At 43.4% G+C, this 14440-nt stretch overlaps 1 protein-coding gene across 1 annotated transcript in view; it reads left to right on the forward strand.

Annotated features, from left to right (window-relative positions):
• The first annotated feature begins 11144 nt into the window (after nucleotides 1–11144).
• Nucleotides 11145–14440, forward strand: part of SH2D6 (SH2 domain containing 6) — a 28897-nt gene continuing 25601 nt past the window's right edge. Inside the window, exons 1-2 of the mRNA XM_036750107.1 lie at nucleotides 11145–11255; nucleotides 11726–11956. Of these exons, the coding sequence (XP_036606002.1) occupies nucleotides 11145–11255; nucleotides 11726–11956 (342 nt within the window). The remainder of the gene's footprint in view (nucleotides 11256–11725; nucleotides 11957–14440) is intronic.

The raw sequence follows: 14440 nt of genomic DNA on the forward strand, positions 1-14440 counted from the left end.
CCTATCTCTGAGGCCAGCACTCCATCTATTACTTGTGGGATCTTTATGGCTCCCTAATTACTATCTATTACCACACTTTGTTTGGTATAAACTGTGTATTTGCTTATCTGTATGGAAATGATTTCCTTGCAATAGAACCTAAGCTCCCTGAGGGCAGTGACTGTTAAATATGCATGGGTAAATGTGTATTGATGTGCATATACACCTGCTACCTAGCTACCCGTGGGTGTATACTTAGGTATTTGTATGTATGGGCAGCTAGGTAGCACAGTGGAGAGAGAGGGAGAGGAAGAGGGAGAAAGAGAGAGAGAGGGAGAGGGAGTAGGAGAAAGAGAAAGAGGGGAGGGAGGGAGAGAGAAAGAGAGAGAGAGAGAGAGAGAGAGAGAGAGAGAGCGAGGTGGCACACAGAGGATAGAGTGCAGGCTCATCTTCTTGAATTCAAATTTGGCCTCGGACACTTATAAGCTGTGTGACCCTGGGCAAGTCACTTAACCCTGTTTGCCTCAGTTTCCTCCTCTGCAAAATGAGCTGGAGAAGGAAATGGCAAACCATTCCAGTATCTTTGCCAAGAAAACCCCAAATACAGTCACACATTACCGAAAAATGACTTATCTATCTACCCACACACACACACACACATTTTGGACTTTATAATGGGGATATTGTCTGGCACATAATAAGTGCCTAATTAGTGGTTACTGAATGAAACTATACCCCACTCTACTTCCTCCTTCTCTAATTTCATCTGCCTCCATGCCTGGGTTTGTGTCTCCCAAAAGATCTACAATGACAATTCAGCAAGAGAATGTGAACCGACTGAAACCAGCAGTCCTTTGGCATCAGCTACACAGACAGACCTGCGAAGCAAGCAGACGTTCTGCCTGGTTCTGGTCCGGGCCTCCCAGCTCCATCCAGCCAATCCCCTCTTTCCTCCCTTTATGAATGGCAGCCTCAGGCCAGGAGGAAGAAGCCGCTGCACGGCTCTTCTCTGCCACTAGGTGTCTCACTGACTCCTTGACTAATATGAAAGGGAGACCCAAAGCCTGGTCACGACACCTACCACAGGGCCGATAAGATTTTTACAGAGTAATTTTGTTGTTTGTTTGTTTTCTTGCTGCCTTTATACCCTCCTCCCACCCACTGAACCATTCTTAGCAACGAAAAAAATCAGTTCAGCAAAACTAACCGACGCCACCATATCCTACACCCATGGGCCTCCACCTCCCACCAAGCCATCTTTGACTTTCTAAGATGGAGACTGGCCATTTCAGTTAACTAGACTCAGCTGCCTTCTAGACGGGTTTCAATTCTATTTATATCGGAGGCTCGTGTCTGTTGCTCACCTGGTTCTGCTCCCTTCCCTCTGAATCACTCATCCAAATCTTTTGCTTTTGTCTTAAATTTTCTTTTTTTTTATTTTAACATAGCCTATAGCAATGTTCCTATCCCCTCTCTCATTTGAACTGATGAATCTGGTCCCCTAGAGTTAGCTACACTTCTCCCTTAGGGTTGGGGTAACTTTCTGATGTATCACCTCAAGCCCCCAATCTGGAGGATTCCCCCCAATATCGATTGCTAATTTATCTCTTCAATATCATCTGATCAGTGCCAGTTGATAGCTCCTCAATAGCACTGAAAGCATTTATTTTGCCCCAAAATGATTTAATCAATTTAACACCAACTGGTTTACAAAAAAACATGTTTACAAGAAGATATAGCAAAGACAGAAGCACAAACTCATCCCTGCCAACCCAAGATACATTCCCCCCCTCTGCTACCTGAGTCCCTGGGACACAGGGCTGCTTTGTTGGCTGGTTGTTTTGAGTCATGTCCAGCACTTTATGATCCCATTTGGGGTTTTCTTGGTAAAGATCCTGGAGTAGCTTGACATTTCCTTCTGTAGCACATTTTACAGATGAGGAAACTGAGGCATACAGGGTTAAGTGACTTGCCCAGGCTCACACAGCTAGTAAGTGTCTGAGGTCTGTTTTGAAATCAGGTATTTCTGACTCCAGGCCAGAACTCTAATTACTGAGACACCTAGCTGCCTAGTGGCACCTACTGGGACAAACCCTGAGACCTTGGCATTAGTGGTGCTGGGCTGCTACAAAGAGGTTAACACAAAGCATTCACCTTATCAAGTTCACTTCCAAATGCAGCACAGTTGATGGTGATGGAGTGAGTCATAATCCCTTGCTACAGCAGGAGTCATAATCTGGAAGCCAATCCACTTATGGGCCACACCAAGCAGATTAGTCCTCAGGGACTTGTTGGCGCCTCATCAGGCCCAGCTGCCAGCAAACTCAGGTATAGACTGAAGTTCCTGGATCCCTGGTAGTTCTCCTGACCATTTGAGGCTTACAAGGTCACAGTCTAGTCTATTCTGTCTCCAATACTCCTTCACCTAAGAGCAGGTAAGAACAAATTGCAATGGGGCAAAGTGACAGTCACCATATTCACTGCCACATGTTGGCAAGGTGGAAAGATAGGCAGCCATAGCAGGACATCTCGGCCACCATTGCTACCAACTCACCTCCCACCTGGAGACTCATGACAGTCCTTTCCATGATCACCCTCACGTTGCCCCCGGTAATATTTTTTTTCAATTTTTTAAACATTTTTATTTAAAGTTTTGCTTTCCAAATTCTGTTCCTCCCTTCTTCCCTCCCCTCCCCCCTCTCTGAGGTGATAAGCAGATATAAGTTATACATGTACAATAATGTAAAATATTTCTATATTAGTCATTTTGTACAAGAAGATGAATAAAAGGGAAGAAAGAAAGAAAGAAAAAGAGAAAGAAAGAAAGAAGGAAGGAAGGAAGAAAGAAAGAAAGAAAGAAAGAAAGAAAGAAAGAAAGAAAGAAAGAAAGAAAGAAAGAAAGAAAGAGAGGAAGGAAGAAAGTGAAAATAGTATGCTTCAGTCTGTATTCGAATAATATCAGTTCTTTCTCCGGAGGCAGATAGCATGCTTCATTGTGAGTCCTTTGGGACTGTGTTAGATTGTTATTGCTGAAAATACCTAAGTCATTCATAATTCTTCAATGAACAATATTGCTGTTACTGTGTACAATGTTCTCCTGGTTCTGTTCCCTTCACTATGCATCAGTTCATGTAAGTCTTTCCAGGTTTTTCTGAAATCATTCTGCTTGTCATTTCTTACAGCACAACATTCCATTACAATCATATAACACAGCTTGTTTAGCTATTCCCCAATTGATGGGCATCCCTTTGATTTCCAATTCTTAGCTACCACAAAAGAGCTACTATAAATATTTTTGGTACAAAAAGCTTCTTTTCCTTTTTTTGGATGTCTTTGGAATATAGACCTAGCAGAAGTAGTGCTGTATCAAAGGATGTGAACAGTTGTAGAGCCCTTTGGGCATAGTTTCAAATTGTTCTCCAGAATGGTTGGATCAGATCACAAGTCCACCAACAATGTATTAGTATTCCAGTTTTACCACATCCCCTCCAATATCCAACATTTTCCTTTTTTGTCATATTAGCCAGTCTGATAGGGGTGAAGTGGTATCTCAGTGTTGTTTGGATTTGCATCTCTCTAATCAGTAATGATTTAGAGGATTTTTTTCATATGACTATAGATAGCTTTGATTTCTTCATCTGAAAACTTCCTCTTCATATCCTTTGGTCATCTATCAATTGGGGAATAACTTGTATTTTTATACATTTGACTCAGTTCTCAAATATAGAGAGAGATACTTATTGCAAAATTTCCTCCTAGTTTTCTGCTTTCCTCATAATTTTGGTTACATTGGGTTTTTTGTACAAAAATGTTTTAATTTTATATGATCAAAATTATCTGTTTTACATTTCGTGATGCTCTCTATATTTTCTTTGATCCTAAATTCTTCCCTTATCCATAAATCTGACAGATAAGCTATTCGATGCTCTCTTAATTTGCTTATGGTATCACCCTTAATGTGTAAATCATGTACCCATTTTGACCTTATCTTGGTATATGGTGCAAGATGCTGATCTGTAACTGGTGATCTTTTTATGCCCAATCATTTCTAGCTCAGCAGTCAGTTGGAGAGGTCCTTTTCTCCCCCACCAGGTAAACAGACAGGAAAGAGTTCTAGAATACACTTGGAATTATATCAGGCAAAGCTGTTGTGTATGCTCAAAAGGACTGCATTCTCCTTAGCCAGCCCTCTATTATACTTATTATGAACATCAACAAACACAAATGTCCCAATAGACAAAGAACAAAAAAAAAGAGTTAAACAAGTCTTCCTATGTTATTATTGATTCCCAATAAAATTTAAGCTCTTCAAGACCAAAGACTCTGATTTTGTATATAGTAGGTGCTTAACAAATGTTTCTTGATGGCTTATGTTCCTCTTATTCATTTCTTATAGCACAATATTATTTCATTTCGTTTATAGGCCCAAACCATTGACTAACCATGACCCTATGATTTAGACCTTAGAAATCATCTTGTCCAACAACGTCATTTTACAGAAAAGGAAATAGAGTCAGAGATGAAGTGATTTGCCCAAAATCACACAAGTGACAGTAAGCAGTAAAGCCGAGATTTACCTCCAGGTCCTCTCACTCTAAAACAAGAAAGTATGGCCATGATAGCCCACTGCCTCCCCTTTGGCCACTCTGGCTTGAGTTTCTCCATTTATAAATTAGGAATGTCACAGCGATGAGACAATGCAAGGGAGCCCAAGAGTTCCCTAATGGAAGAGAAGACAAATCAAGGCATCTCATCTCCCCTAGCTCCTGGAGGGCCCAGGGGCAACCCAGAGAAATTGAGGAAGTGATTAAAAAAAAGGCATGGCTTGACCAGCCCGAAGTTAGAGAGGAAGGACTAAGCTGAAGCCCATGGCATCTTGGGAAGAAAGTTCAATTGTTGAAAAAACAAAAAATGTCATCGATAGGATGAAGAAAGAAGAAAGGTCAAGAAAGAGCCTGGCTAGTCATCCCTGACCTCCTCCACCAGGAAGCCTTTTCTGGTGTTTACATTCCTCGAGAGTGGGAGCCTTAAAGGGTCCTGTTTTGTTCTTGTCTTTGCATTCCCAGCAGGCCCACCCCACCTCATACATATGCTTACAGAATTTGGCACCTAATTTGTTGTCGTTCATTCCAGCCTGACTCTTCATGATAACGTGGATCATGCTGTCCGTGGGGTTTTCTTGGAGAAGATACTAAAGTGATTTGCCACTTCCTCCACCAACTCATTTTACAGATGAGGAAACTAAGGCAAACAGAGTTAAGTGACTTGCCCAGGGTCACCCAGCTAGTAAGTATCAGGTCAGATTTGAACTCGAGTCTTCCTGATTCCAGGTTCAGCACTTGATGCACTGGGCCATGTAGCTGCCTTTTGGCGCTTAATAAATGCTTATGGAATTGAATGGAATCCAACTGAAAAGAGAGGCAAGCTCCCGCTTTCAGGAGTCCAACAGGTGAGAGAAGTGCTGGCATGAGGCTCATATATGTGCATTTTCCATAAGATAGTACACCAAGTGGGGGCGGTGGGGGGGGGAGGCAGGGAACAATTGCTCATCCCACCCATCCCCCACCCCTCCCCCACCCCCTCTACACAGCCCTGAGGCCAACCATTGTGGCTTCTCCTCCACTCAGTCTCCTGATGATGATGACCATGACCATGACCACCACGAAGACTAGATGATATGATTTGCCCAGGGTCTCCCAGCCAGTTAGAAAGGAAGGCCAAGCACAAACCTAGCTTTCTCCTGAAGCCAGGCCCAGTGCTGTTTCCACATCATCCTCTCTGCCATTCTACCCATTAATTCTGGTTCTTCCCTCTGGAGCCAAACAAAACAAATCCAACCCCTCTTCCCCACAGGGTAGAGCCCTTCAAATATAGGAAAACGACACCATCCTGGTTCTGTCCCAAGCCCTCTCCTATTTTCAGGTGTCCATCCTTTGAAGTCTCCTTTCCCTCCTTCTGTTACTTGACAGGACATTCCTTAAAGCTCTGGCCTTGGATTTCTCTACACTCTCACCCATTCATCCTGATCTCCCACAGTACCAGCTGCCATCTTGATTTAGAAGACTTATGAATTTACAATCCTCACCTCAACCTTTCCCTGGAGCTCCAGTGATATCTAGTTGCCTATTGGACATTTCCGCTCAGATGTTGTGTTGCTATCACAAAAACAACACATCTAAAACTGAAGAGGCAGTTTGGCATAACATATAGCATGATTTTGTAATCTTTTTCGTGCGTCATGGATGTCTGTATCAATCTGATAAAGCCTATGGACTCCTCAGAATAATATTTCTAAATGAACAGAATAAAATATATACTATTACAAAGGAAATACATTATAATGAAATACAGTCATCAAAACATTTGAACAAGTTCAAAGACCCTGGTTAAGAACCATTGGTTTATAGGGTTCTAGACTCAGAGTCTTTGAGTCCAGGCCAGCCATTCTTCATTCCTTTTTTGGCTCTGCTTCTCACTCAGCCTTAGTTGCCTCCTCAGCTTGGATGGTCCTTCAGTGCCTATGGCCTTCCCACCCTAAAACATCCCTTTACCCCTGAGGCCCCCTTCTCCCACTGGTGAGGTCCTCCCAGGGCCTTCATTTTGAGGGAGGGCCCCAGACCAGTCTTTCTTCATTCTTCTCCCAGCTCTGCTCTGACCCTCTGGACTTTGTCACTGTACCCCAACATGGGTGCCTGCCCCTCCCCCACCACTTTTCAGCTCCCTCTTGGGTGTTGTTGCTTTCCCATTAGAAGGCAAACACCTCAAGGACACTGTGTTTTTGTTTGTTTTTGTAGCCTCAGAGCTTAGCACAGTGCCTGGCCTTCTCAAGAGCTTAAGAAACGCTTGTGGACTGAATCAGGAGTAACTGGGTTTGAATCCTGCATTGGATAACTGTTGACTATGTAACTCTGGTCAAACGGCTTCTAGCCTCAGTTTCCTCCTCTGTAAAATGTGAGGGTTGAACTCGGCCTCCGGAGGTACTCTTCAGCACAAAATCTCTGATCCCACGATCCTTTGATGGGTTTGGTTTCAATGATCCTTAGGGTCCCGCCCAATTCTAATGCATGATCCCTAACCCTAAGAACAACCCGTCTTCACCCTTTAACCTATTTCCTGACTTCCTCCCACATCTAGGTCAGTGTCACAGCAGTTATTCCACTTATATAACCCTATAGCCTTGAGCAAAAACAGCTCCTTTTGCCCTCTATTCTGGCTCCGCCCTTACTAACCTGCCTGACTGGTCTGTCTCCCTCTCCTAACCTACATTTCTGAATCTACAATATGAGGGAAATGAACTAGATGGCCTCTAAATTCCTGTCAAGTTCTAGAGCCATGATCTCGTGATCCCCCATGGCCATTCCATCCTAAAATGGCAGAGCCAAAATGGTGTCTAGTCTGTGTCTGGAGGACCCAGGCTCGAATCTGGGCTCTGCCACTCTCACCTAGGTGACCTTAGACAAGTCACTCTACCTCCTGGTTCGAAATTTCCTCTACTGTAAAATGAAAGGGTTGAACCAACGGCCTGTAAAGCCCCTTCCAGGTTGAGAGTTAGGATCTTATGGTCTTAAGTTCTCAGTTCCTTCATCTCTCATGCACCAGGAGCTTGGATGCGACAGTATCTGAGGTTTCTTCCAGCTCTATATCTAGGGCTCCTCAGAATCTTTCTCCACGATGTCTTTTACATCCATCTTTTCTATGTATTATTCAGGCCTTCATCTTCTCCAGGGTTATTGTAATAACCTCTTAACTTGTCTCCCTGTTTCCAGTTTCGACCCGCACACTCCTGCCAGATTAACCTTCCTCAGGCTCCATTTTCATCATGCCACTCCTCTTCCCAAGAATCATCATTCAGAACAAAGTCACAGAATTTCAGAGCTGGAGGGGACCTCAATAACCATCTTGCTGTTGTTACTGTTCAGTCATGTCTGACTCAGTGACCCCATTTGGGGTTTTCTTGGCAAAGATACTGGAGTAGTTTGCCATTTCCTCCTCCAGCTCATTTTACAAATGAGGAAACTGAGGCAAAAAGGGTTAAATGACTTGTTCGGGGTCTAAGGCCAGATTGACTCCAGGCCCTGCTCTATCCACTGAGCCACTAAGCTTCCCATACCTCTCTCTAGTCCAACACAATAGACAAGAGGTCATCTGGATTTTGCTTGAAGATTTCTAATGAGGGGAACTCACTACTGCTTGATGCAGCCTAGTCTACTTTGGACTGCTCTAAGGGTGTTTATTTTTCCTGTAGTTAAGCTTAAATTTACCTCTAATGCAACTTTCCCCCATTTCTCCTAGTTCTGCCCTCCAGGGCTGTGATCCCTCTCCAGGTAACAACCGATGGCTTCTTCCTCTTTCAACCACCTCTCTGTGTTTGCTCTTCTCCAGGCTAAACACCCTCAGGTCCTTCAGCCCATCCTCTTAAGGCCTGAGCTCAAGGCCCTTCACAGCCACTCTTCAGCTTGCTTATTGTTACATCAGCACCCTCCCCTGGTCAGGCTGGTTTCCTCACCATCTCTGAGCCTCCTTCTGCAGCCCCACTATGCTCACTCCAGTCTTCATTCCTTTGCAAACTGACACCCAGTCCGACTCCCATCAAAAATCTTAGCCATTCTTCAAAGACCAGTTTAAATCCCACTTCCTCCATGAAACTTATCTTTTCGGATAATTTTAGGATTACATCTAACCCTAAATTGGTTTTTTTTCCAATGAAGAAACTTTTTTTCTCCCTCTGACTTATTCCTCCACTGAAAAAGAAAAAAATAAAGAAAACCTTGTAACAAATATGTATAATCAAGCAAAACAAATTCCCACATTGGCTGTAAATTTAGGTCTCATTTTGCACCCTGTGTCCATCCCCTCTCTGTCAAAAGGTGGGAAGCATACTTGATATTGGTCCTCTGGAATCCTGCTTGATCCCGAAGTCTCTCCAACCACTATAATCCCAAATGGCATTTCTGTGCCAAGTCAAGTTACAACGATCTCCCCTCACAGACTCCCTGTGACCTTGATAGCACAAATATTAGCATTTCCACTTGACAGATGGGAAAGTGATTTGTCTTAAGTCCCATAGCTCGCAAGCACCAAAGCTGAGCCTCTACTGCACATCCTTCCGACTCCAAGTCCGGGGCTTTTCCCAGGAGAACAGTTTCCATCTCCAGTTCTTAATGCACCAGGTCTGGCACATAGTAGGTGCCACATTAATGTTAGCTATCATTATTAACTATTCTTATCTCCAATTCTTAGCAGTGCCCTGGCACATAGTAGGTGCTCTATAAATGTTAGCTATCATTATTAACTATTCTTATCTCCAATTCTTAGCGGTGTCTGGCACATAGTAGATGCTATATAAATGTTAGCTATTATTATTAACTATTCTTATCTCCAATTCTTAGCAGTGCTCAGCACATAGTAGGTGCTCTATAAATGTTAGCTATCATTGTTAACTATTCTTATCTCCAATTCTTAGCAGTGCCCAGCACATAGTAGGTGCTCTATAAATGTTAGCTATCATTGTTAACTATTCTTATCTCCAATTCTTAGCAGTGTCTGGCACATAGTAGATGCTATATAAATGTTAGCTATTATTATTAACTATTCTTATCTCCAATTCTTAGCACAGTGTCTGGCACATAGCCTGTGTTTGTTGATCAAATGATAACTGATTGCCTAATACCATTTAAGTCCCCTTCAGAAGTCAGGGCCATATTACCTGTACTCTTCATCTGCAATCAGATCAGTAGGCAATGAGAACTTTTTTGTACTATTACAATCAATCCTCAACATTAGAGCATTTGACTTTTGCAACTTCAAGCATTTACATGATTTTATTTCCCATTAGCAACTGCACATATTCCTGGCTATGCACAGTACAGAAAAGTAATGAGACACCAGGCGCCACAAGTTTGGGACCATTAGGACAAGTTTGGGACCCTGCTGTCCTACTAAGTGCTTCAGCGGTCTTATAAAGAGCTCCCCTGGCAGTTGTTGCATATGTTCATTGTTTGCCTTTAAAACTCGAGTTCTGTGTTGTGATTATGTCCCCAAAGCGTGCCAAGCCTGCAATGGTGCTTAGTGAGAAAATAAAGCTGCCAAATGTCTCCAGATGTTCTCAGCTGTGAGTCTGGTGGCAGAGTATGGATGGTTCTTTATGTCCACAAAAAGGAGGAAAGTATTCATGAAAGTGGTCTTGAACCAGCTCTAGAAAGTGTTTAAATAAACCCTCTCAAATGTGCAATGAGGGAACCGAAAAAAAAATTTGAAAGCAGCTGAGTCTGTGGGTAAATGAAATGGTGGAAGAATGAAAACCAACCAACCAACCCCTGGCTTGAAGGCTCAACAAATCCATAGACATGTAACAAAGGGCCAAGAAAATGTGAAACCTTTTGTTGTTGTTTGTTTTGTTGTTTTTTGGAAGGGAGAAGGGATTAAGTGACTTGCCCAAGGTCACACAGCTAGTAAGTGTGTCAAGTGTCTGAGGCCGCATTCAAACTCAGGTCCTCCTGACTCCAGGGCTGGTGCTCTACTCACTGTGCCACCTAGCTGCCCCTAAATGTGAAGCCTTTTGCAGCTAGCCAACGGTGGGTTATCATTTTAAGTTACAGTATGGTTTAAAAAATGTGAAACTTTGTGGTGAAGTTGGTTCTGGGGATGCTTCAGCTGCTGCCAAGCTTCAGTATGTATTGAACATGATGACTGAGAAAAAAGGCTACCTACCAGAACAAATGTTTATTGTCTATGAGATTGGTCTGTTTATGAAAACAGGTAGGAAACCACACATATATAACCAAATCCACCATCTAACACCCGGGGTTCCAGGCTTTTAAAAATCATTTGACCCTACTGTTGTGTGCCATGGGAGACTCCAAGTGTAAGCCACTAATGATCTATTGAGCCCTAAATCCCAGGGTTTTGAAAGGAAAAAATAAATGCTAGAATATTGGCACATTGGAGCTGGAACAGAAAAGCATAGATGACTATAGAGATCTTTTGAGATTGGTTTCAACAGCCACTTCATTCCAAAGGCAGAATGATATCTGAAGGGAAAGAACCTTGCATTCAGGATTCTTTTAATATTAGACAAGGCACCAGTTCATATTTGTGAGCAGCTGAAAATGTTCACGAAAACAGATGTTTTTATGCCACCCAACACTCTATCTTTGATCCAGCCTATGGATCAAGGAATCATAAAAGCCTTCAAGTGGAAAATCTACCGCTATGCCTGCAACTACTTGGAAGTGAACCTGGAAACCACCATGATGGATTTCTGGAAATCTGTCACTGTACTTCAAGCTATTGTCTACATTATTGCAGCCTGGGGAAATGTTTAACAGGCTACCTTGAGCAACTCCTGGGGTGCCTGCTTGGATCCGGGATTTTGAAGGCTTTAAAGGTATTGATGAAATAGTAAGGCAGAATGTTGAGGCAATCATGCATCTAGCACACACCATAGGAGGCAAAAGGGTTTGAGGCTAGGGAAGAGAAAGATATCTCTGACATTCGGCAGGAGCAGCCCCAGGAGCTGACGAACAAGGAATTAGATGTGATGGCCCAGGAAGGCCTTTGGTACAGAAAAGACAATGATGATAAACAAGACTGAAAGATTGTGCCACGCACAGTTTGCAAGATTGAAGGGTGTCTTGGCGTAATGGACCACCTGGCTGGAGACATCGATGGTCCCTCAAGGTTAAAGGTCAACTCACCTATGCCATGCTCCCATACTCCGACACCTTAAGGACCTCAAATGACTCAGGAAGCAGACACCCCAAGGGATGTCGAGCTGGTGGGGCCCTCACGATCTCCAACGCCATCCACCAGTCACGAAGGACAGGATGTCAGAAGCATCCACTTCTTCCAACAGCAGCAACTAAAATGTCATCAATCTTTCCCTCGGTTTTCAGAGGGCAGCCAAGGTGTAGGTTTACGGCAGTATACTATACAGTACAATGCCCCCCCATCCACACTGGCATCTGACACACGGAAGGTAAGATTCAGATTAAAAACTGTTTTCATTTTGAGAATTTTATTTGCTGTACAATATTTATGGCACCATAGATTTTATGCATTATGATAAGTAACTATTGCCTGAAATCAATATAGTTGTTGTTGTTTTGAGATATTAGGATCACAGGGTCACAGAATTCTAGGGAATTACTAGCAAGAAAAAAATATGTGTCACCAATTTTATTTTGTATTCTGCATTTTATGGGGTTTTTTATGATTACTGTGTTAGGAAAAGCATGTATTACCAGAACTAATGTTTTGTTACAAAGAATCATATGCAGGAAAGTCTTTTTCCGATAACGGCTAGCAAAAGATTACAGTTTGGGGGGGTTGCAGGAACCTAACCCCCTATTCCTCACGGGTTCAATGTATCAGCTTTTGAATTTTTAACTTTCATGCCATTTTCAAGGGACATTACCGCAAAAGTTGAGGATTGACTGTATTTAAATGTTTCATTTTTCATTTATCTTGTTTTCTCCAGTAGATTTGTAAGAGCCTCAAGGGCAGGCTCTCTCCTAGCTTACTTTGTAAGTGCCAGTGCTATTAGGAGGTAAATAATTAATACGTATTGAAAGCATAAACAAGCGTAATGGGAAGACTGGCCAATGAGCGTCCAGTTCTTAGAGCATGTATAATATGCTCTGCCTAGGGCCATTCTTGACAAGCTGCTTCTGGGTATGTGTAATAGAGAGACCCTTTCCCTGCTTTAGAACATGGGCAGCCTTGAACAGAAGAGGGCTGGCTCTCTCTCTCTCTCTCTCTCTCACTCTCTTTCTCTCTCTCTCTCTCTCTGTCTCTGTCTCTCTGTTTCTCTGTCTGTCTCTCTCTCTCCCCTGCCACGTGGCCATGAATGCATGGTGCTATTGCTTCTCTCTTTTGTGCTTGTTTTTTCCTGACCTTGGCTGAATGAGTAGCAGAGCCCGAGTGGACCAGCCTTCCCTCCCCTGATTATGCCCGATTTATCCAGCATACCTGGATCTGGCCTGTACACAGCTGTTTGCACGTTGTCTCCCCTGTGAGCCTCTTGAGAGAAGGGACTTTCTCTCGCCGCTTAGCACAGTACCTAGAGGTAGCTAGATGGCTCTGGCCATGAAGTCAAGGAGACCTAAGGTCAGATCCAGTCTCAGACATTCACTAGCTGTGTGACCTTGGGCACATTACTTAACCTCTGTATGCCTCAGTTTCCTCAACTGTAAAATGGGGACAATAACAATACATGTCTTGCAGGTTTGTTGTAAGGATCAAATAATATCTGTAAAGTACTTAGCACAGCACTTAGTAGGCACTCTATAAATCCTTGAGGCCCCCAGGGGGCACCATAGTGCACAGAAGACCAAGCCTGAAGTCAGGAAGACTATCTTCCCAAGTTCAAATCTGGCCTCAGTCACTTACTAGCCATAGGACCCTGTGCAAGTCACTTCACCATGTCTGCCTCAGTTTCTTCATCTGTAAAATGAGCCAGAGAAGGAAATGGTGAACCACTCCAGTGTCTTTGCCAAGAAAATCTCCTTCGTAAAAGCTCATTGATATTAATTGGTGAACTGATATTGAAGAAAGATCAGTTGGTCAAAATTGATAATGGGGGGATATTAATTGGATAATTGATATTGGGGAAACACACAGGAAAAGGTTTCATCAGCAAAGCTAAGAACCCCATAACTTCTAAAGGTTACCCTCCTAAAACCCTGAGGGGAGAAGTAAATGAGCTCTGGGGACTTGACTCCAAATTAAAAGAATGAGCCAAAGCCCACATTCTACACAAGGAAGAGTTGGTTGGGTTCTGCTGAAAGTACTCACCCTTTGGTGTCACAGATAGAGAAAGTGAGGCACAGAAGTAAAAATGAGTTTGAGTCTTGCCTTAATAAGAAACAGTCCTAGATAATTTAATTCAATTAAACAAACATTTATTAACTGCCTACTCTCTGAAAGGTACAGGGCACTAGGAGAAGCCTTGAGAACCAATCCCTGCCTTCAAGGGGCTTACATTCTATTAGGGTGGGGGAGAAGATAGGGCCTTCGATTCATTTCATCAGGCATTTCTTAAATACCTACTGTGTGCCAAGGACTATGCTAGGGCCTGGGACATAAAGGTAAAAAATGGTAACAGCCCCTGTCCTCCAGGAGCTTACACTGCATATTCTACTAGGAAGAAACAGGGGCCCAGCCGAAGAAATGCAGCAACTGTTTCTGCAGCATCATTGCAGGGCTATAAGAGCCAGAGGGGCCCCAACAGTTGCCACAGAGATGCCAGGAAGTCATCCAGCCCCAGGCTTGCTCTCCCAGTGGGGAGGGAGTCACCAGGCAGGGTGGGGCTGGGATGTACAGGCAGGGAGTTCATTTTCCTTCCTCTGCCCTAGGGTTCCAAATTTCATGGCTGCCGTGTGAGCTGCTATGGCAAATGGGCTGAGACATGGGGATGAGCAGTGCCAGGCTGCTGTGGTTTGAGATTTGTTGGTCTGCCATT

This window comes from Trichosurus vulpecula, chromosome 3 (assembly GCF_011100635.1).
Source record: "Trichosurus vulpecula isolate mTriVul1 chromosome 3, mTriVul1.pri, whole genome shotgun sequence".
NCBI classification, from domain to species: domain Eukaryota; kingdom Metazoa; phylum Chordata; class Mammalia; order Diprotodontia; family Phalangeridae; genus Trichosurus; species Trichosurus vulpecula.